General features: G+C 33.9%; 1 protein-coding gene across 2 annotated transcripts in view; it reads left to right on the forward strand.

Moving 5' to 3' along the window:
• BckdhA (Branched chain keto acid dehydrogenase E1 subunit alpha) overlaps positions 1–25,139 on the forward strand; it is an 80,158-nt gene that overhangs the window by 33,523 nt on the left and 21,496 nt on the right. For both annotated transcript variants that reach the window (XM_081758935.1, XM_081758936.1), the window contains exons 4-7: positions 3,085–3,246; positions 13,046–13,190; positions 14,784–14,987; positions 17,246–17,417. In XM_081758935.1, the coding sequence (XP_081615061.1) occupies positions 3,085–3,246; positions 13,046–13,190; positions 14,784–14,987; positions 17,246–17,417 (683 nt within the window). The remainder of the gene's footprint in view (positions 1–3,084; positions 3,247–13,045; positions 13,191–14,783; positions 14,988–17,245; positions 17,418–25,139) is intronic.

The following is a 25,139-nucleotide window of genomic DNA, read 5'->3' on the forward strand; positions in this document are numbered from 1 at the left end:
CACAAGCAGCTCAGCAGCTGCAATGTCATCAAAGCACGATCTGTCGGAAGCTACAGAAGGTTAATGTGAAGGCATGCAAAAAGAAACTTATCCTACAACGTACTGACAGACAAATCAGGCCTGGATCCTCGATGACGAATTTTATTTCACACTATCCCACTCCACCATTAACGTCAACAACACCTTCTGCATCTCGAACAGAGACGAAACGCTACCTAGGGTGAAATACTATTCCAAAACTAAATTTGAGAAGTTTTTGGTCTGGCTTGTCATCGAACCAAACGAATGGTCAGAACAGCTAATCAAGGAGTCCAATTTCGCCATCAGTGGCAGAGTTTACCTGGAGGAATGCATTAAGAAACGTCTGATTCCATACATTAGAGCATATCACGACGATAACTACGTGTTCTGGCCGGACAAAGCCAGTGCGGATTACGATGAAGTGGTGGTGGAGCACTTGGAACAGGAGGACATCCATTTCGTCGCCAAGAAGACAACGCTACCAACCTTCCGGATGCCAAATGTATTGTTTTGGTCTCTGTTGAAAGCCCGAGTCTATGCCAATGCCTGGAGAGTCGAAAAGACTAGCCAGCTCATGAATCGCATCAAGTTATGCCTGCGAGAAATGAACGTCGGACGTATACAGCGCCTGGTGGAGAGCACTAAGAAGAGGATCGATCAGAGTAGGCGCAATGATGTAGTTGAGAGTTGAATAAATGTGTGTTTCGGAGAACTTGTTTTACCCTTTCTATTGCTCCTTTCCTTTTCCTTTTTGTTTTATGTTAACAACCTGCTACTGATGTGTTTAGTTGCGGGCAGTCCAGATTTTGTTGCATCACCCATTACTACGAGAAAAAAATCCTATTCGCAGTATACTTTTCGAAGTTTATTCTTTGTATTGCGCAACACGTTTTTGTTGTACACAACGAATCTCTTTCTTATGTATATAAACAGCTCTCTACTCTGTAATAGGTTGCTTACATGTTACAGAGTAGCAACTTTCTTCTTCTTTCAGAATGTCTAGAATCCTCAGACCCTAGAGACCGTTTAGGACCACTTAAAACCTTTAATCAGGTTTTAAGGAATAATACGGTCGCTAGTGACCATGTTGTTACTGTTATTTATGGGTATGTGACTGTCATACATTATATTTTATTCTTTTAGCGTTGTCATGTCTCCTTTTTTATTCTTTAACATTCAGTTTTAATCTTTTATTTTGTTGAATTTATACTCCACTTCTTTGGGAGTTTTATTTGGTTTTTAGTGTATGAAATGGATCGGACATTGGCCATATTGACGCGTAGGTGCAGGGGATTATTGCATATATTATTTCGTAATGTTGACACTGAAGTATTTAATGATATACTTTTAAAAGCCTACGGTTTACAATATGTAAACTTCGTGACACCCTTTTATATCAATTTTTTTGTGGCTCTACAGATATTTTGTATTTTCTCAAAACTGTTTCGTTACACTTTATATATGATTAAGGATTTAGACAATAATGACTGCTAATTACAATTCTGTTATGACTATATTATAGTCTGAACACAAAAAAATAGCATGGACATTTGTACATGCTGTTTACATGAAATGGGTTATTTGATGTCAAGTTATCGAATCATGAATTTATTGAAACAAGGAGTTGATCTACTTCAGCATGTTTATAAGTACAGTAACCACTATATATTCCTGACAAAAAAAAAAAAAAGTTTATTCTAATAGATTGACTATACAGGAATTTCTGCTATGAATGTGCATAACTTTTGTCCAAACTTTTAGCGATTCGTACATTTTCCTATGAATGTTATAAATACGGTCTTTGTCAAAACTTCATTTTTAGGTATCAGACGTTGATAATGAATTTTTTTGACACATAGTACCTTCTTTTATGAGTAGACGGTCACTTAAAAATGGTGCTCTCTAAATGCTAGTGAATGTAAAAGACTTAGGATCATAAACTCACATTGTGATTCCGGCATCAATTTTCTGTGAAATGAGACACATTTTTAGTTGTTTTTCAGTAATTCATAATGAAACTAATTATTTCATTTGCATAATACAAGTTTGTAAAATATTATTAGTGTTATTACTTGTTCCTTTGTTCGATTTGCACTAACCTTTTGATATGTAATCTTCTGCTGGGATGTGAAGAAGTGTTCTCTTAACCCTCCCCGTTAGCCCAGTGGCTAGCGCTGGAGCCTTTGGTGTATGTGGTCCGGGATTTGATTGCCGGTAGAGTAGCCTTGACATTTGAACGTGGTGAAACTTGGTTTGGATTTCACTTTAAATTGTGGGTCCACGTTTTATATAGCCTCGCTGCTGAAAGGGAACATCAAGAAACAATCAAAGGTTCTCTTACCAGAAATAGAACCTGAATTCCGCAACCACGGGCTAGAACGCTAATCACTAAGTCACGAGAAGGCTCATAAGTGCGTTATTGTTATATTTTGTACTTACATTTTTTTTTTTTTTTTTTTTTTTTAATGTAGGCCTACCAGGTATATGTAATTTTGTAAGCCATACAGTATCTCTTTCTCATAGCTATTTCTTGTCTGAAACATTTGGATATAGTTGCTTGTACGATTGTAGTTATAAGAATTTGTAAATTGAAATTTTCTTTGTTTATATATGAGAACTAAATTGAAGTTTTCTTTGTTATATTAACATGAGGAAATTTAAGGATATCATATTTTTTCAGATCTTAGCAATTCACTATGATATTCTAATGTGGTTCAGGTAGAGCTGATCGGTGGCTCAGTGTGTATTAAAATTGACTCTCTGATTTAGAGGCGGAGACACTATCACTTACTGTTTCGTTTAGTGGGAGTGTGTTACGTGTATCGCTACATATGAAAGAAGAAATTCACTAAAGTAATTCAAGTTTATTTCACAAATTTTCTAGCAAACAAAATAAATACGGAAGAGCAATAATTATAAAATTAACTTTCATTTGTAAATATTATCATCTTAATTTAAGTTACAGAAAATTTTACTTTTTATTTATTTTAAGGTTCTGTTTGTGCATTTGAAATAAATTGTGTGTAGAATTGTGACTTACTTGTTGCACGTTCTATGTAACAGGAGTGCTAATGTGGAGAGGATTTCATTTGGAAGAGTTTATGAATCAATGTCAAGGAAATTATTTAGATCCAGCTAAAGGTCGACAGATGCCTGTACATTATGGTTCAAAAGAACTGAATTTTGTAACACTTTCGTCACCTTTGGCTACACAGATTCCTCAAGGTAAGAAAAAGTGGGTGGAAACAAGTTAATATGATTGCATTAGGTGATACTCTCGTGAAGTCAAGATGGACGATAATGAAGGTAATAATATGGAGGACAGTGATCCGAAAAGCCTACCCCAGCTAACTGGGAAAATGCTTAGGAGAAGAATATATATCTATCTCTATCTCTATCTATCTATCTATCTATAATATTCTTCGAATTGTTTTTCACTATAAAAGGAAAAAGATGCCTCCATTCGAGTCAGGACATGGTGGCCCATGGTCGATGTGCAGGTAAGGCTTCACATTTTCTTGACTGCTGCACATAGTGGAGGTGATCTAGTGAGTGCCACACGCGGTTGCCTTTACTCGATTGAAGGGCAATCTTATCTGTAAAGATAAAGGTACTCACTTTTTTCCTCCAAATTATTATAAATCAAAATAAATTGTTACAGGATTGACACTTTGCAAAAATGACTATATCGGATCTCAGTATTGGTCAAAACTGATGGACAATATTAAAATAAATGATGATAACAAAATAGATAGGATGCTGCCTTTATCATTCTGTTTCAAAAGAAATCCCGAAGAGCTTCCAGAAAGCATAATTTTAACATAGTATTAGTGCCTCCCAATGAACATTGAGAAAAACAGATTATTAAATTTCATCACTGATCTACTTGAGTCCGCATGTGTTCATGAAATCTCGTGTACATGTCAAGACATTTATAGGTGCATGACAAAGAGAAACATACATACACACACTAGACTAAAAGAACATATTCTGGATGCCAAATACAACTCCCCAACATTGAACTTTTCGAAACGCTTGAAGGATACACTTAAACATCGATAAAGTGAAACCGATTAAAAAAAAAAATCACCATTCATAGAAAACAGGCATAGCAAACTTTTTCATTCGAACCAGAGGATCAGAACTAAATTCTGACATGGGCATTTTAAATGAAAGTTGGAATAATATCATTATCATCTTTTCCATTGTCACTAACCATTGAAACAGATGATGATGATTTAAGAGGTGTACTCTGTGGAGCAGCAAGATATGTTTATTTACGAGTGTAAATATTTAATTTCTGTACGTCCTGTCCCAGCTGAATATTTTTCCTTACTTAAATCTTGACATTGGCTTTTTCATCAATCGATAATTTAGACTAGTAAAGAGAGTACCTTTTGAATTTATTGATATTATGTACAGCCTCATTGTTATCGTGCTTTCATACCCAAGGAAAGTCTGAAAAATCTATGTCTAACTCGTATTAAAAGTAATAATAATAATAATAATAATAATAATAATAATAATAATAATAGCCATTGTACTCTTGCTGATGTTCACTTTTAAAATGTACTGGATTTATGATTTATTTAATTATCGACTGTGAAACTTTGTACCCAATTTACAGCTTTCAGCGACTTCGGAATCGTCACTCAAAGAATATATATATATATATATATATATATATATATATATATATATATATATATATACAATTCTTACATTATCTTAAATAAAATAAATTCGATGTAATACAATGGATAAAAAAATTGATTTATGTAGTAAGAAATGTTTTTGCCCAAATTCATTCAAAATCCTTGTCATTGAAAAATTCCTGAATATTGTAGAAATTATTGTTAGTAACATTCCCCCCCCCCAAAAAAAAAAAAACACAACATTTTTGTATTAATTTCAAGTATGTTGGTAACTAGTCAAACATTCCATGAAATCAAGAACTTTTGTTGGAAACCTAATCTAACAAAATTTCATATGGATGTTTATGTATTGCCTAGTATGATAAGTGTATATATACTGGGTGTTTGAAAACAACACCGACAACGTTTGGAAGGTGATTCCTGACACCAAGATAAGACAAAAAGTACAGATCAAGTTGAGTGCACAAATGCTTCCTTTTGGAGTTATAGGCTGCCGAAAACATGAAAAAATGACAATTAAATGTCCATAGCTCCAAAACTATGGGACCTACGTAGTCGGGCCAAGACTTCACTGAGGAACTGCTATGTGCCCTATCCAAATATTTATGTTTCAGAATCCTACGGTACTTCCGCAACAATTTTCATAGAGGTAGTTGGTGAGTACTTCAGATTATATGCCTGTAGCCAAACTCCCTGTATAAGAATTGTTGCGTGAGTACCTTAGGATTCTGAAACATGGATTTTTGGATAGAGCACATATTAGTTCCTGAGTCAAGTCTTGACCCGACTACAATAGGTCCCATAATGTTGGAGCTATGGATCTTTCAAGTTCATTTTTTCATGTTTTCGGCAACCTATAACTCCGAAAGGAAGCATTTGTGCACCCAGGTTGGTCTATACTTTTTGTGTTATCTTGGTGTCAGAAGTTACCTCCCAAACATTGTCGGTGTTGTTTTGAAACACTCTGTATATGTATCTGCATTTTTTCTGATTTCACTATCTCCGTTACCAATAGACCTATACAATTTCATAAAAAATAATATTAACATAACAAGATATCCTCCTCCTCATCATCATCATCAATATAAGTATTCTCCATCATTGGCAGGTCACTTGGCGCAATGGAAAAGCTTCCATACTCCATAGTCTTAAATTAACCACTTCGTCTAGTGTACGATTTTTCTGTTTTGATATCATTCATCAACTGTAGTCTCTTTCACCCCTCTCTCTTTCGTGCCACCATTCCCTCTAGCACGTTCCTCGTGATAGAGTTCCTTCTTAATCCATCCAGTTTCTCTTCCTCTTTTCAATAATATCTAAAATTGTTCTTTTCTCACCTACCATTTCTAATACCCTCTCTTTCGTTTTCCGTTCCACTTCAGCTAATTCTCTCCATTCTTCTTCACACCCACACTTCGAAAGCCTCAAATCGTTTTTGATCACTTTTGCATAATATCCATGTTTCTGCTCCATACAGTACAATACTCCACACGAAGCATTTTATGAGTCTTTTTTTCAACTCTTTATTCAAGGTCCTACAAAATAAACTTTTCGTTCCTCCTAAAGTCTTCTTTCGCCACTCCTGACTTTGATTTTATTTCACGCTCGCACTTCATATCATCGCTAGTAATACCACTCTTTCGAAAACTAATCACCTGTTCTATTTTCTCCCCTCCCATTTCTATATTTGACAGCGACCACTTCGTTCCAATCACCATGGCTTTTGTCTTTCAAATCTTCATTTTCATCCTATATTCTTCACAGCCTTTTTTCATGTTTTCTGACATCTTGTTGATTTTCTTTTCAGCTTCCGCAACAAGCGCCATATCATCTGCAAACTGTATACACCTAATCATTCTAACTTCTATTGAAATGCCGTCTTCATTTTGTAGGCTTCTTTCCCCCTATCTCTTATATCCTTCTCCAATCTAGATAGACATTAAATAGTATAAGCGGAAGACAGAATCCCTATCGAACTCTCCTTCCAATTACATTCCCGTCTGTCATTTCCTTCCCTATTCTAACACTTACTTGTTGGTTCATATGTAAGTTTCTTAAAAGTCTTCAATCTTTCCATTCCTTAAAACTTCCAACAACAATTCCCAATTCACGCTTTTCTAGATTAGTAAATACCACTTACACCTATTTTCCTTTTTCTATAAACTTTTCACCGATCATACGTAATAATCCACTTGAATCTCTTATGCCCGTACCTCTCCTGACCCCGACTGTTTCTCCTCAACTTTTTCTTTTGTTCTTCCATACAACCTTGTGTTCAGTATTTGAAGCGAAATTTTTACGCATGAGACTAATAGTTCCGTAATCATACACCACATGCGAAGAACAAGACATGAAACAGGTAATACATTATTGTGTTTAAAATGTAATTTACATGAACGTGTTTTAGAAACAATTTCAATTATCAACATACATATTTGAGTTTTGAATATCAATTGGTTTAGAGTAGAAGTATCCCAAAAAATAATCTTATACTGAACCAGAGGCTAAAATTGTGCAAAATAAACCTTAATTAAAGTTTCTTTACTAATATTTTCCTTAAAATTGTAAACATAAACAGACATCAGACAGACAGACAATTTATAATATATTTCTCCTACTTGAGTTCTTTATCTATCCATACATCTCGTAATTTAGCTCCGTTTGCCATACCAAGATTTGTACTAATGTTTGAGCAGAACAAATATTGGTTGATCTGATTTCTGGAAAACTCTGCACCGGGGTTGGCTGGTTTAAACCAAGGTGGTTTAAACCAAAAAACGAAAAATATTCGTAAAAGTGTAAGTGTTCGTAAAATCTTGATGAACACACATTTTTGGTTATCACTTTTCATTCCCGTATATTATTCGTATTATATTCAGACCTAAATTCCCAATTCATTACTCAAAGAGATTATACTACAAAAGCAACATTTGTTTTTTTATAAGTTTATGAATGTTTCTTTTGTGATTTTTTTATAGTTTGTTATTATTGTTATGCAACTGCAATCAAAGAAAAATTCTAAATGCCATACTTTTTTTGGAGGAGGGGGTCATACAAACCTCCACAAGAGGCATTTATGGAAATCATAAGTACCTTTAGTATCTACTTACGTATAAATGGGTCAGAGTCAAAGTGGAGTCAAATAATTCGTATCTTTATTCACTTTTCGTACTGATACGCCAATTAAGTCGTCGTATTTCTTTAACTTGGACTAATAAAAGTCGTAGTGAACTAACTTGGACTAAATTAGTTCTTCTGTACTCTGCAGTATTTTGAAATTGTCCATATGTAATTCTGTATAATGGTTTCACTTGTGCAACTGTTCGTCTTTTTGTCCCTCTGAAAGGACTCTTGACAATTATATAACAAGTATGTAAAGACCAATACAACGTATTTTTATCAAGAGTCCTTTGTGATTGAGTAGGCAGACGTATAGCATTTGTGGCCAAATAGTCCAGGTTTCGAGTTCAAATGGAGGACAACTTCTCTCGGATGTAAGTCGAGAAGCGGTTTGGATTTCGCTTTAAGCTTATGTAACCCCTTCCAGCATAACCCGGTTGTTGCATAATAACGCCAAAGCGAAACAAACTTATTTCTGTCCATATGTGATATAAACACACAGAACAAATTATTTAAACAAACAAACAAACAAAAAAACTAGTTTAAACAAAACAAAACAAAAAAAGGTTTAAACCAAAAAAGCGGGGTTTTTGGTTTTTTCAATAAAAACATGGTTTTTGCCAACCCTGCTCTGCATACACTGATTTAGTTGTATTCTCTTTCAATTTGTTGTAGCTAAGCTAGTTCTTCAGATTAAAAAAAATAAATTATAATGTCATCTGCATAAAGCACAGTTGGAACAAGATGTAGGTATGTAACATCATTTAAGCTTTTAAAATCATCCGATTTTAAGCTTTTAAAATTGATAAATTTGCTTGAATAGATTATTTTTTAAGGACTTTGATCTTCACAGAAATACTTTCAGGTCAGTATTGTGATAATAAAGAGATCACTTCCGTACGAATGGAAAAGTAAAGGACCTTGAGATACCTATACACCATATGCATATAGTTGTTTATTTATATATTATGATCTTTATTCAAATCTCAGGCATGTGCTGGTTTCGTAAGAACTGGATCACACACTAGTAAAAAGAATGAGGTCCATTTTTACGAATTATCACGTATTACACTGTTGTGAATAACTAAAAGTTAGGCTGAAAATGTTATAAAATGTAGCACAAGGTTGAGAATAGAAGTATGTCAGAGATATCCTGTGCAAATAAGAGGATAAAGTGAAATACTTAAGCAGACTTTGAGATAGTTATAGAATTGTTAAAATATATTTGGGGTCCTGTGTGAACATCTTGCGCTTACTTGAGTAAAATAGTCTGTAGTTCGGCAGGAACTAGATTCACTTGTGTGTATAAAAGCAGAAACCTAATAAATGGAATGTTAGTGGCCTAGTTTATGTGAACTGCTAATAGCTTAAAATAAGATCAGCAGTTACAGATCATGATCCTTTAAAGTAAACTCTTGGCTGATAAGTTTTAAAATATCAGTTGGGCATTCTGGTAGCTTACTTGCGCTCTACAATATCGAATCTTCCTACTTTTCAACCTATTGACACAGAATGAGGCCATGTTCAGTCGTGTATAGAACATTTTAAATATTGTTCATTGCATCACATATTCCAGATAAAAGAAAAGAATGGACGTTATTGGCAGTCATTGGGGAGCCTGCATATTAACAATTAAGACTTTTTTTGGCCGGAATTGACTGAAGCTAAGGATTATAACTAGCTGGCAACCCAACGAAATAACATTATGCAGCTAAAACAACTGTACTATCTGAACGGTACCAATTCCACCTTCTGAAGCAAAAAAATATCAAAATAGTATGGAATTCGTGCTGGAATTAAAGAAACAGACATTTTTTTTTTTAATAGTACATCTTGTTTGGTCAAAATCTATGAGACCAACTATTTTCGGTATAACAGGCAACAATATAAGAAGACAACTCCTAACTCAGAAAGTTGATTCGTTTCAGCAGGCAATGGATTATGCCGTGGCGATAGAAAACACTGAAAAACAACTGAAGATATTTCACCTACCTTCAGCGGATGTTAATACATTTCAGTAACAAAAGTCATCATAGTGATCGATATCGTCCACCGGTAATTCTTTTTTAAAGGAAAAAGATTCAGGCAGATTATCTAAATGCCGCCACAGTAAAAGTGCTTGTCCTGCCTCGAAAAAGACATGTTACCCTGGGGGAACATCATTTTGTATCGATGTGTCCAAATAGCAACTTAGAAAATCAATTAAGTGAACTGAAGCAGAGGAATGGTTCCAAATTATCCAAACTTTATGGATATTGCAGAAACAAGTGTTCTAAGAGCAAAGTAGAAGCCAAAAGGAAGATTATAGTATGTACATCGATTAAAAAATCATCTGCATTTAATAACAAATCGAAGTCAGAGAAAAATTTCTGGGGTGTAAAAACTATTCAGATAAAGAATTCACAGATAGAAGAAAGACCAATGAAATTAAACAGGGACAGGTTTATAGCAGCCCTGATCAAAAAACTGGAGATCCTGGAGAAGGAAATGCTCAATTAAAAAAATAGAGGACATTGGTGGAAATCACTAAAGAATATAGAAGAATAGTTGTATTGCATGTTAATAAAATAGGTAAAAAGAAAAAAAATACATTTTATTTTGTTGATGTTACTGTTAGTTCCTTGCTTCTAATGGTGAGTACTGTATTCAGTAATTCAATTACGCAGAGGGAGGAGATTGTTGTGAGTAGTTAAAAGTTGGGCTGAAAATGTTTTAAATTTTGCACATGCTTAGAATAGTAGTATGACAGAAAAAGATCTGCAAATAAGAGGATAAAACAAAACAAAGTTAAGCAGAGTTTATGAGTTATAGAATTGTTAGAAGATATTTGGGCTCCTGTGTGAACGTAATTGAATAAGATAGTGTTTAGTTCGGGAGGAATTAAAAGCAGAAGCCTAATAAATAGAATGTTCTGGCATAGTTTGTCTGAAATGCACATAGCTTAAGATATGGTCAACAGTCACAGACCACGACTTTCTGAAGTAAACCCTTAGCTAATAGGTTTTTAGAATATCACACATAAGTTGCATTAGAATTTATTTCTATAGTAACATTTGTCGTTGTTTACTACAATAATACAAGAATAACCGTCAAGTCTTGCAATATCTTGATACACAACATACTTGTACTAATTACAGTACAAGCACAGTGAAAACAGGTTAGCCTTCAAACTATAGCCCATCGTGTTGGATTGTCTGCAGCCACTTTCCTGCCAGTTCATCGACTCCACATTGTAAGGAAACCCTGCTCCCGCCAAGTGAACTTTGTAGTGGACAAACACCGTGTGCGTGGATGTCCTCGGGGTTCTCCCGTTTCCACTTTCTTCATTTCACCATTTCATTCATTTCTCATCATCACCGTCTCCTTTAGCCTAGCCGGCATAACCGTGGGACGTAAAACTCAAAAATTTCATTTCATTTTTTTCGACATTGAAGGCAAAGAAGTCGGTCACCTGTTTCCACCTCCTGCTGGCTGGTGAAGCATCGTGATTTCAAGAAGTGCGACATGGACGGAAACAGGTAGTAATCCGAAGGGCAAGGTCAGGACTATGTGCCGAGTGTGGTATCAGTTCGATATCTTTAAGTTGCTGCATTTTTTGTGCGTTTTTCGAGTCGTATGTAGTTTTGCGCTATCCTGTTGCAGCAGGATGCATTCTGGATTCACCAATGCAGCATATTTGTGCGATAATTCTGCATACATCTGCTCCAACTGCTCGAAATAAAAGATCGGCATTGATGGTACGACTATTCTAAACGAACTCAAAGTGAATTACGTCGTCATAGTTCCATCGCACACAGAGCATGACTTTACGCTTGGAATGGTCCTGTTTTACGACCAGTTCTTGAAATTGGCCCTTGCTTAACCACGGTTTTACACATTCGGCCCACTTTTCGTTGCATGTGAAAATCCGTTTCAGGAAGCTGACATCAAATGAATTTTGCAGCAGTTGTCGGCACACATCTACTCTCTTCTGGGCCTGAGCTAGGGTCAACTCATGTGCCACAATGTGGCAGTCCTAATGGTTTTCCCGAATTTGTGAATGAGACGCATCACAGTGGACTAGGGCATGTCGAATTGGTTTTATAATCGTCATTGCTGGTTGATGGCTTTTCTTCAATGGCGTGTAATATAACCTGAGAATATGTTACGTGAGACTGCCGGACCTGGCTCACCTTCAACATTTTGACAGCTTTTACGAAATCTCTGGAACTAAGGAGTTACTGTGCTGTGGCTTACTGAACCTTCCCCTTTCAAATGACAAATGTTTTAGATTGCTGTTTTTGCGTTTTATTCCGAGTTCGAGCTATACAGAACAGTTTACGTATCAGACATTGTTGAGCACTCATCGTCACTGCCATCAAGAATTGATTTAAGATATTGAAGGAGTGATGACCTCCGTGTTAAATTGTTCGCTTGCCTCTCTACCTCTTGGGCCAGTTTGACCTAGTATGTACGGTTGATTACGAGGTATACATGCGCCTGCTGTCTGGGTTGTGGAAATGTTCCAAGACTTATGACTTATCCTCGAATAATATCTATAAACTGTAACAATATATATTGACGTCAAAGGAAGGTAATTATTTTTTCGTTTATTAGTAGGTGCTGGATTTGTGAGCCACTTCGGAATTAATCCCTTATTTTAGCCACTGGTTCTTTCAAGAATGTTTTAACCATCGTTTAGGCCCTAGTTTGTGAACGTTAAAAAGAATGAACATACTTTTAACATATTTAGAGGATCTTCTATATGACTCCATAGTTGTCATTGGTTTAATTTATTGTTTTCCTAGAAAACAGAACAAACAATGTCCATAATTCCTTTTAGGGTGGTTTTTTCACTCATATGTTTTGGTTTTCTAGAAATCCATCATTTCTGCTACCGTAAATAGGCTACATTTAAAAAAAATCCTATTATATTATTTTTCTTTCCGTGTTAACCCTTATAACACTTATTTTAAAGCTCAATCTTCCGCTTCTCTGCATTTACCAGTACAAGAGACTTTAGACCCAGTTCATATTCTTTTAGGTATCCATTCCTATAATATATAAATACAAGACAAATAGAGGCGCAATTTAAGAATTACGACGTTATTGCTTGTTTAGCTCACAGATAGTATAATAAAGATATGTTTATGCAACTTGGAAGGTGCCATCGTGCGTCACAAAATATTAATGACAATACTAATTATACTGTGTTCGCCAGTTTTAATGTTTCGAAATTTTTAATGCATAAAAATACGACTCTGTTGCAGCGGCTGGCGCAGCATTTGCATTTAAGCGCACTCAAAGCAAACAGTGTGTAATAACCTATTTTGGTGAAGGTGCAGCTAGTGAAGGCGATTGTCACGCAGCATTCAACTTTGCTGCAACGTTAGAGTGTCCAGTGATTTTCTTTTGGTAAGTAATGGTACAAAGTTACTACTCCGTTTAATAATTTATTTCTGATTACTTTGGATATTTCTGAAAAATAGTTCAGAAAGCATGATTTGTTAGGCAGTTTGCTTCCGATCGCAATAACAATAGGTAATAGATTATAATTATTACTCTAAAAATTATGTGCAGTATCTAATAAATTTGCGGGAAATAACCTGAGGTTTATTTGCTTTTGTTTGTTTGTTGAAGTTTGTGTTCCTTTTAAATGTTGAGACTATCTGAACCTGTAGGTTAAGGGGATCTAGACCACTGTAGTGCGTTCAAATTTCAAGGCCCTTCTGCCGTGAATCAAGCTCGGGACCCCGTGCACCAAGGCTGCGGGCGCTAGCTACTAGACCAATGGTTAGGGCAGATAACTTGAGGAAATAATTCCTTACCCTAAATAGCATTTTAAAAATTTTGATAAATAGTTTGAAACCAGTTTTGGTTCGATAATCCAATTTCCTTGAGATGAGATAGTGTATTAGAGAAAGATCTTTTGTGTGTTTGGCGATCTTGCACGATGATCTGTATCCATTTTTATTTACTGTGTAAGTACATTGGTATCCAATGTTAAATTTCTCGGGACACTTGTCTGTGACAATAATTGTTAATGAGATAATGCATATTTAATATTCAATATCCAATATCTTTGAGTCTTACTTGTATTTCTGTTCTTGACATTCTGACCAGCCATTATGGCACCAAACTTCAATGTTTTTCTTGCTTTTCTTAATAATTTGGTAAATACTAATTTGCTATATATCCGCACTTAGATTTCGGTGTTCTGACCATGTATAAACAAATAAACAAACAAAAACCCTACCTATACTCATATTTCAACAAAAAGAAACAATACACCAAAGTGAAAATGGTCTAAACTAATGATTCCGAATTTGTATGAATTTTACTAGAAGAAAGAAAAATAGATAAGTTAAAAATGGGAGGATACTTTAGATAAAAATACCAGTAAGGGATAGAAGAATATTAATCATGGAATTTCGACCAGTAGTAAGAATTGTGTTGTCAGTTTTGTGAAGAACTTACGTGCCATTATTATTATTATTATTATTATTATTATTATTATTATTATTATTATTATTATTATTATTATTATTATTATTAATCATCTTCATCTTCTTCTTCTTGTTTTTTTTATTATTCTCTCGTCTTTTCTTCAATGCTTAATTCCTTCCTTACTACGTATACTACGTATTTTTATTTTTATTTATTTATTTTTTTACTATTGTTATTTTTGTATTTCCCAGTTTGCAACAGATACTGCATGTTTTTGTTATTTTTCTGAACTAATATTTTATCAATTTCATGTATTTTCGTATAATCAGTTGTATATTGTTAATTCTATTTGCATGCGCCCTATGCTTGTAAACACATTTTTTTTTCTTTGGGCACCTGTGGTTGTAATGCTGTTTGCTTCCAATAAACATATTATTGGAAGCAAATCAAACATTATTATTATTATTATTATTATTTCTTTATTTATGTAATGTGCATAGAAAGGTGCTGTAAAGTTTATGGGAAGAATTCTAGTCCACATTATGCTTTTTTTTGTTTCAGTCGCAATAATGGGTATGCAATATCAACACCAACTCAAGATCAATACCGTGGAGATGGAATTGCTGCTAGGGGACCCGCATATGGAATTTCTTCTGTACGAGTTGATGGAAATGATGTATTTGCTGTGTACAATGCAACAAAGGTAGCTCGCGACATTGTTGTGAAAGAATCTCGGCCTATATTAATTGAAGCAATGACATATAGGTAAGTATTTTCTTTACTTTTTAAGTTCAATTGATTGTGAGGTGAGTTGAGATTAGAATTTATACAGTTGCTTCGAAGTTGGTGCTTCTCTTATGAAATTATTTCTTTAATAACTTTTGAAGTAATTGGCCAATTAGAATCAGCTTTGTTTGCTTTAAAAAATAAGAATAAAAAGAAAAGCAAAACAATATCAGTAATGTATAGAAAACTGCCCTGAACTCAATCTAATGAATAAGCGGTACAGAAACAAGAAATTACTGTACCTATTTTCAAATTGTGATATCGAATGATTGTATTTCAGCTTTAAGTTCCATTTTATTTTGTTATATTTTTTCTTGAAAGCAAACTTTTAAGATTGAAATTTATATTGATAATGTAAGTACTGCAATAGCAACGAAATATAAAGCTATACTTGTTTTTAGCCAAGTGGCTGTGCCCTTGACTTTGGGTTTGATTGGGTTGATATGAATCTACGATTTGTTAAATTTTTCTTTTGCGCCAGCAGCTAGAGAAGTAGGAATTCTACTCGTGATCAGTGCATGTCATTCCTTCTTTGGACCAATTATTTTTAATGAGCTAAACAGTTCGAAATCGAATGGGAAATCGGCTGGATTGTATAGGTTCGGAAGGAAGTTCAACTTGAGATTCGCAAGTGGAATAATATGAGCTGACAATACTCTTTAAAATCGTTAATCGTTAATCTTTTAGCAGCCTCATAATGAAATAAAATAGCTTGTGCACGAGAAAAAAAATAATAAAAAAGTACACCAGAAACTGATAGGTAAATCACTTAAACATGAACTCAGTCCTTCTAATCTTACTGCAAAATGATTTATAATTACGGTATCATTGAATTTAAATTTGGGATGTTATTTAGCTCTCTTCCAATGCAAATTAAAACGAGTCCATGTATTGATCTTAAGGAAGATTCAGTGCTCTCTAGGACAGAAAATGAACCTTCCACTGTTGCTATTGTTGTCGGGATGGTGAGAATGAGTTCAGCAAACCTGAATATTTCTGATGCAGTTAAAATTGTTATCCAAAAATTTGTTGTACTAAAAGATGCCTCTGTTGCACGTTTCCTAATCCATGCATCAGCACAGTACGGAAAGATCATGAAGTAGAACATCAGTTGCTAACAGTGGCATAAAGTGGACTCAGGATAGAGTACTTATTTGGGGAAACTTAGGTGAATCGAGAATCATAAAATATAGCTTTTTGTAATCCCCATATCCTTATTCTAATTGACTATTTATGTAAATTATCCATAAGTTCATTGAAAATCGTCTTATGTATTGCTCTAAGGTTTAGATTCCTGTATTTTCTTGAAATTTAATTCTGAATGGCCCCGGCTTCAATTCCTGTTGAAAACACTTGATAAAAAAAAAGTGGCATAACTTTATCAGACCGGTCATCCTGAGTGATGTTTTCCTGGATTATCCTCATTCATACCAGGCAAATGCCGGGATGGTACCTAACATAATGGTCCCAAACCGCTTCCTTCCTCCCTTCCCTATTTCTTTCTTCCTCCCGAATTCCCTGGGTAGTGTGATTGCCAAGGGAATCATCCCGCATCCCCTTGCTAATATGACCATATATGACGAAACCCCGAAGCCCAGAAATCTAATTCATAATCCTAATCCTTAAAATTTAATACGATTTTTTCGTGCTTTATTCAAATTGACTTAAATCCGATCAGGTGAAAATTTCTGAACATTCACGTACGTTTCATGTCTTTCATAGTACAACACAATGTTCATATACTTCTTTGCTTGTACCACGTCAGAGTGTGAAAACGATTATTAAAATATCTCCAACGGGAAGCATACAGAATTTATTATTATTATTATTATTATTATTATTATTATTATTATTATTATTATTATTATTATTATTATTATTATTATTATTATTATTATTATTATTCACATTTATACTCTGTAAAACAGTTTCTGAGTAAACTTCTCTGAGAAATATAGAGTATGCAAACCGTTAAATGTAGCTAATATAATCAAAAGCTGGTGTTAATTTTAACTTCAAGTTCATTGTGATCACGTTTTTCTACATAATGTGTCAGTCGAAACTTTAATAATTGACTTATGTTCGTTTTATGTGTACAGTAATGTTGTTTTGAGAAATTCACATTAACTTCAGTTTTTATTTTTTTTTCAACTCGAGTAAATTGACGGACGTGAGTGAGTTTTGACATGTTTACTTTTTTCCAATCAGTGATTCAGGATATAATAAATGTATTGCAGAATTGGGCATCACAGTACATCCGATGATAGCAGTGCTTACCGTCCAGTGAATGAGGTGAAGCAGTGGGAGACCGGAGGTCATCCTATCATACGATTGAAAAATTATCTATCAGATAGAGGTTGGTGGGATGATACAATGGATGAAGAATGGAAGAAGGATTCCAAAAATCAGGTTCGTTATTTTCCTTTCATTTTTATTTATTTAGTTGTTTCTTGAATTATATTTACATATATATGTATTTATTTTTGATGCAGGATAATAATAGAACCAGTGGATAGCTTAAATAACTTTATGCCAGCCTTCAGCATGGGGACAGCAATTTGTGCTGTTTGGTCTGACTCACAATAGTAGGAGTATAGTGTTTTCGATGGTGCGTTATTTAAGGTTGAAATGGAATTAGTGACACATCATGAACGCTGAACAGGCATTGATCCACTTAGTCAAACGAAGAAAATGTTCTCTTGTATCCGGAAAATTAAAAATTCTTTCAAACAGTTCCAGTGCTCGTTGAAATCTTTATCAATGGCTTTTATTCGCTGCTAAACTAGTAACATATGGGTAGGTCCCTGTTTTCGTGTGGAACCCTTCTGAGAAAAAAACTGATACCGGATGCATCGAAAGTACGGGGCCAAAGGCTAACTTCTTTATGAGTAAAGATACGTAAAGTTATTGGAAATAAGTGGTTTTCAATCTACAGTGCTCTAGTTTTTCCAATTATACCACGCTAGTGAGGTACCGCATTTTAAATGAAAAAGCAATGTTGCCCTTGGACCGTCACCATACCATTAATACAGCATTGTTGTGAAACGGATTTGAGGTGTTCTAGATTCCCTTTACATAACAATACACGTTCCCTATATTAGTTTTGTTTTCCTTACGTTTCATTCGAACAGCTTGCTGAAGTGGCAGCGTTGCTTTTTCATTAAATATAGGAAGTCTTACCAGTGTGGAGTGCAAACGGCTGGTGCGTCTAACCCCATCTCTCATGTCATCTCCATAGCAACGATTTCAGAAGAAACCATAGGAAATATTAACCGTGTGTTGAATAAGGCGGACACTTCACCGAAGAAAAGAGAAATAAAAACATTCCAGAGAAAATGAAATGTCTTTAAAATGAGATGACATGAGTATGGCCGTTAGACTAGGAAAGAAAGAAAGGAAAAGAAAGAAGAAGAAGAAGAAGGAAAGAAAGAAAGAGAAGAAAGAAACAGTGTTTAACTTGTCCACATAAAAGAATAACCCTAAGAGAAAACATTTAAAAAAAAACTCTGCAATTTAAATTATTTCACTATATCCTTTTTTCTCAACCAGTCACCGTTTCGACGATTTCTCCATCTTCTTCCGTGCTATACAGCACTAAATATATATATATATATATATATATATATATATATATATATATATATATATCTAGATCATATTTAGATGAATAATAATATGATATTACTTCTTAATCTCGATTGATACTGTCTTCAGTGCATGCCTAAGCTGGGTATAGATTTTACTCATATATATATATATATATATATATATATCATTATTGAAATATTCTTTATCACCAAATCGGAGTAAATCCACACCATCACATCAACCTAACATACATAAATACACAAATAAATTAAAATTTTACTAAACCACCATTAGTTGCTAGGATGCATTGGTCTACAAATTATAGTAAATAAAGAAACATTTTTCCAGCTGGAAGTTTTATTTACATTTAATAATTTGACATATTCAAAAAAAAATTATTAAACTCCGAACTAAACACATTAATATTTTTCAAAATAGAAATACCTCCGTCCACAACGGAAGTAAACAGGGAAATGGTTTTAGCAGTATTTCACATAAAATTTGCAGTATCAAATGATTTTCAAAACAGTTAGTGGTTAAACAAAAAAAAAAAAAAAAAAAAAGTCTTTTGTGGCTTTACTAGACAAAGAAAGTTTCATGAAATTTTTAAATAACATTGCGTAAAATTGCACAAAAATTATAGCACAAAATTTCTGAACTTTAGTTCTCAGGGAAGTGTTCCATCGCATTAAATATGTTAAAATTTTTCCATATTCTTCCAAAATTATTGCAGAACAATGTATATATCTTTAGGCCAACTATTTGCAAAGAAGACGGTGTATTTATGAATAAAATTTAGTAAATAACAGTTCCTGTAAATTATTAATTCCTTGCCACTACTTATTTCACTGTAATTTGGGCATACTTAAATTCAAGGTGATTCATAATCTATATATCTTCTTAGTACATTATTCGTGTCTATCCAAATTATATAGTAATTAATTTCCAAACTTTATTTTGATTCCGGCATATTGGGATATCTGTGTTAACCTGTCACTATTTGCACTTCTAGAATAAATTGGCTGTGATTTCGCACTATGGCAACTCCAAATGAAACTAGGGAAACACTGTTCTATAAAGATGAACGCTCTAAATTGACGCAAATTAAACTTTCAAGTTGGGTGTGTTTTTTTTTTTTTTTTTTTTGGGGGGGGGGATGGAATGATTATTACGGATTCTTCACTGATTACGAAAATTTTCATAGTTCCTGAAGGTACTCTCGCCCGTACAGAGAAATCATATACAAAAATATTGACTTTACACGGCAATATCGAATATAAATGTTACTATTTTAATTTTCCATCAATTGGTTTCGAATAGAGGTTAAAATTTTGTAATATAGATAATTCCAGAAAATGTCGTCAGTATACCCATCGCTGATTAAGTGAGACGGCGCAGAAAATTGAAATTGAAGTGCCAACAGGCAATTTACAAAAGATTTTCTTATTTAATTAACTAGAAGTCTTAAACATAGGTATTACGATATGAAACAACATTTCTGATAATTACATTCAACAACAGATTCTGCTGTTCAGTCTCGGTCTAGTAAAAGGGTATATTAAGTTAGTTACAAAAATATTATAGTAAGAGCTTTTAAATTCGTAATAACATAAGCTTGTATATCTATACAGTAGTATTCTCGTATAGACGATAAATATTAAAAATTAAAAATAATACATAAAATAAAATAAAAAACTTCCACAAGTTTCCAACCCAAGGTTTTTTTTTCAATAACAGTTTTTTTTTTATTCATCAAGGTATGTTTACAAAATCAAAAAAAATAATGTTAATTGCGTACGCAGGTGATTAATATTCCTCCTTATTGGTGATTAGCTAGGCCTAGCTGATGGTAAGGATACTATTTTGCTATAACTGGCAGAAATATAATCTGTGGAACCACTATGAATATCGGATTACAGGTATATTTAAAGGAGACTAATTTCTCAGCAATATGGAAACGACTTCCAAGATCCTGAACCCATTTCGGAACTAAAATCTCAGAACCTCAGTTATAAGTTCTTTTAAATGATATATATATGTAACATGTCTGTTAGAGATGTCTCTATTATAAATATAAAAAAAATTACTTATATCAAGGAATATACAAATGGCAAAGTTCAAGGAAAGAGATAAGAAAGAAAACAAAATCAAAGAGCGAACATCGAATGCCTCAAAGGCGATAAAATATCAAGTAACTTAAAATTTATCCTTTCCCCATTCCAAATAACGCTAGCTTCTTAGATTTTGAATAATCGACGTCTTGGAGTCATCGTTGATCAGAAATACAAAGAGAAGAACCGAAGTAGCAAATGAAAAACCGAACAATTTTAGGTCGTCGAAGATGATAAAACTTGCAACCATTTGTTGACTTAAACCAAAACAATTAGACATAGATCCCAAAAACGTACGGTCCTCACAATACAGACCGATTACACTATCCTGAAACCCACTAGAAGTCTGTGACCAAGCAGAGATACGAAGGAGGACCACCATTAGAAAGTTCCCCCTTAGTACCTGCGCCTTAGTTATTCCGTCTCCGCTAGACGACCTTCAGAATTAGAATTTGCAAAAAAAAAAAAAAAAAAAAAAAAAATCTATATAACAAACAATCTTCGTTACCACCAAAAGTCGGTTAAAAGCAAAGGAGACAATAGAAAGGAAAATTTTCAGAAAAGAAAATCCCGTTCAATAAAAATGTAAGTAAATAAATAATATAATCAAAAGATAAACTAAGTAAATATGTTCTTTTTCTCTAAATCATCATCATTATCAATTCATCCCGACATTTGACATTGGATTTGCGTTATTGTCAAAGCAGCCAGAATGTCAGCAGGCTTCAATAAGAGAAATTTCATGTCCGGAGGAAAGCTTGGAAATTAAATCGGATAGTTATAGTACAAGTCCATCGGTGATGTAAAATAATGTTAAACTTTCCCACTGTGAGCCCACACACATGTCCCCCACATCACCACATCGCTCTGCCCCGAAGGAACCATGACAAATGCCATGAAGTATACAAAGAGATGAAAACTTTCTCTCACATGAAAACAAAGTAGGAAGAAAGTACTTAATTCTTATATTAAAAAAAAAAAAAAAAAACCTATGGGACAAAAAAACTGGAAAATACCGAAATAATAATAAAAAAAAATCTATAGGATGTGTTAACCTGTATTACTTTTTCCTCACCGAATTTTCCTCGTTATTAAAAAATTGTAAATATATGTGGTATATTAACATTACTAAATAATATGCGTACGTATTAGGAAGTTTCGCAAGATATTAATACGCATCGACATTATTATACTATTCCCCTTCACTTACACACCAAATTGCGACTAAATTCCACTCAACCCAATCTTATGAATTATCTTTTCCGAAATTATAATATTCGACGATAGGTCTGGGAGACTCCGATCGCATTCACACACTCACTTGATCTAGTGGCCTCTCATATGCATATTCATTACTGGGCTTACATTTTTATTTGTTGGGTTCCTATTATATTCTTAATATTCATAATCACAAATCAACATATTTATATTCTCAAGTACTAGTCAATACTACGAAACACCAACCAATTCACAAAATAGCCCATAGACTCGATAATCCTATACTATAATATGCTTTTATAAATATATGCCACTATTTGTATTGTAATAAAGGTTATCATATGTACACAATACCACCAGGGTATTGTATACATATGATAAAATATATATATAAATACTCCTCGAAAACTCCCGTTCCATTCTTCTAAACTAATATTATGTATCATTCCTACTACTTTCAGCTCTTCACATCTTACCATACTACTTCGAAAATCGCTAATCAAATTTCAGGCTTACCTTCCAATAAACAAAGCATTACAGATTTACTGCGAAAACTAACCGATACGCACACTATTCGGTAAAATATTCTGTTATTTCTATCAATAACTTCTGTTGAATATCCTTGTATTTACTATCTATTAACTTGCTCTGTATATCAACAATCAGTTTTGAATACGACGCTGCTAGCGCCACATCTACAACTATGAACGGATCCTAAACTATCCAAGCACAACGAAGCGATTTAATTACTGCAATAGTTAACTATTGAAAGTTAAATTTACGTGACAACAGATAAAATTTTTAATGACACGTTAAGCACTCTCGAATACCACTTTGTCCAAGGAAAATGAATATTCGATATACACACAACGACTCGTTACCAAAATTTCCGAACACCTGGATTTCCTCACTAAATTGCAGTGGTTCACATCCCTTCGCCATCACTAAATTATCCATGATGCAGTCTATCACCATCCCCACGAGACAAAGAAACATCGCACAGCGAAGAAAACACGCATGGGAACTCACAGTACGAACCAGACTAAATATCTATATACAGAAATTCGAATTCAGAGTGGTTACTAACACGAGAATAACCCGGCACTAAAATTTCAATACAGAAGTGACCATGTCAACGGGCTAATCATATATATAAACAAAATTACTATAAGTCCATTATAATCACTAGTGTGTATCCCAACCAAAGCAATAATAAATACACATTACAAACTTATACACTACACATAAAAATATCATTAACCAAATAATTATTAATCTCCGATGGATGGTGGGATTAAAATTCTTGCTATTGTTAATATATATATATATATATATATATATATATATATATATATATATTATATGACGAAACCATATTTGAATTGTTTTGAATAAATGACAAACATGCGAAAATGGGGAGAGAGTGTGTAGGTTAAGGTCCTACTATTTCATTTCATAATGTTCTGATGTTAAGAAAACAACACAAAACTCACCTAGGAACCGAAGGTTCCTAAGGAGGAAATGAAAACTTAGCCAGCTACATTACACCCTTTTTGGCACTCAACACCCTCTTTAGCCCCGCATGGCTACGTGTTCAACCTTCACATAAACAATACTTCGTACCATTTTGAACTTAAGTCACATAAAAAAAAAAAAATAATTATGTTTGCTTTCAGTTATACATAAATCAAACGTGAGCGAAAGTAAAAGTAAATCAGAAGAATTTTATATTTCAACGATTAGACATGTTCAATAATTTCCAAATATGGCTGTCCTTATTCACTCAACGAAGTCTGAATTTTACGATCCCAAAACACTATTGCTGTCTATCTGTGACTTTTGATTATTCGAACATATTTGTTGTACTTACAGTTTGAAGATTTAGTTATTCATCTGTCGAAAATTCAATGCCGGTAACTTTTAAAACTGAAAAATTTTGATAACCAAAAAGTGCTTGTTAATTCCACCACGGTATATGAAGAAAAGACGCTTCTACATCTCTTCCTCCCAGCTTCTAGAAATCTGGAAGCTAAAATCTAACCAATGACATTTCTTCTAGCCACCTGTGGCAGATGTTACGAAGGGAAAAATATCCGCTAGCATTTGCTAGTAATTATTTAACTTATATAAATTCAATAAATATAAAGGATTCTATAAATAATAATCTGTACTATTATGGTCCCAAAGAAAGAAAATTCGATGCTACAAGATTTTTTACGTTTAATTGTTAACTGGAATTTCGGTTTTCTTGGTAAAGCGCTGATGCTTAAGAAAGCACAAAAAAATCTATATGGTAAAAAAGGAAAGAGTGGGGGGGGGGGGTATGGAAAGATTTTTTTTCTCTAATCACTGTAAGGATGTTACATGCGATTGGAAAGATTCGAGCATTTCAGATTAAAACCATTCCAACAACTTTCTTTCTTTACATTTTTCTTCAACTTTTTAAACGCATCTTTATTCATTACTCATAATTATGGCACCGGACTTTTGGTGTGGCTGAATCATGGGAAAACATCTGAATTGCTTGAAATGGATTTTGTAATGTAGATGTCACCTACCTCAAACTGGGATTTTACCATGTCAATTTGATTAAAATACTTATCGTTATTGGGTGAGCGGGGGTCACAATTTATACGAAATTTGAGTATCTCATGAGCTCGTCAAATTAGAAACGTATCCAGCGATTTCGAAAATTCCCATTTTAAACGGGCTGTCATTTTCTCCATATTGATAACTATGTTGTCTGTTATTTGTGATCGCATCACGGGAAAAGGGCTGATCTATTTGAAATTAATTTTAGGACATAATATCCACATCAAGCTAGGTTTTTATCAAAGAGCATATCGTAAGGGAGTTTTGAGGGTTAAAAATTTCTGCGAGAAATAGAGCATCTCACGAGCCAATTGACATAAATTCCTCACTAAAAATAAACGGACAGGTGTCTCGGCATTTTCTAAACTTCCATTTCAAGGAAAGAGGAAAAGGGGCATTTTATGTATTTTTTAACAACATTGAAAGCGACATTGTCGTTTGTGATTGTATAACAGAAAAGGATTGAAAAGATGGAAATGAATTTGCAATATGCTTGGCACCTATCAAGTAAGAAACAGCATACCACAAATGAATCGAATGAGTCATGAATGGTTACATGTATTAGATGGGTGATCGAAGCTGTCAACAGTATATTCAAATGATGGAAAGCTCAGGGACAGGT

Source organism: Thermobia domestica, chromosome 5 (assembly GCF_964235325.1).
Source record: "Thermobia domestica chromosome 5, izTheDome1.hap1.1, whole genome shotgun sequence".
Taxonomy (NCBI): domain Eukaryota; kingdom Metazoa; phylum Arthropoda; class Insecta; order Zygentoma; family Lepismatidae; genus Thermobia; species Thermobia domestica.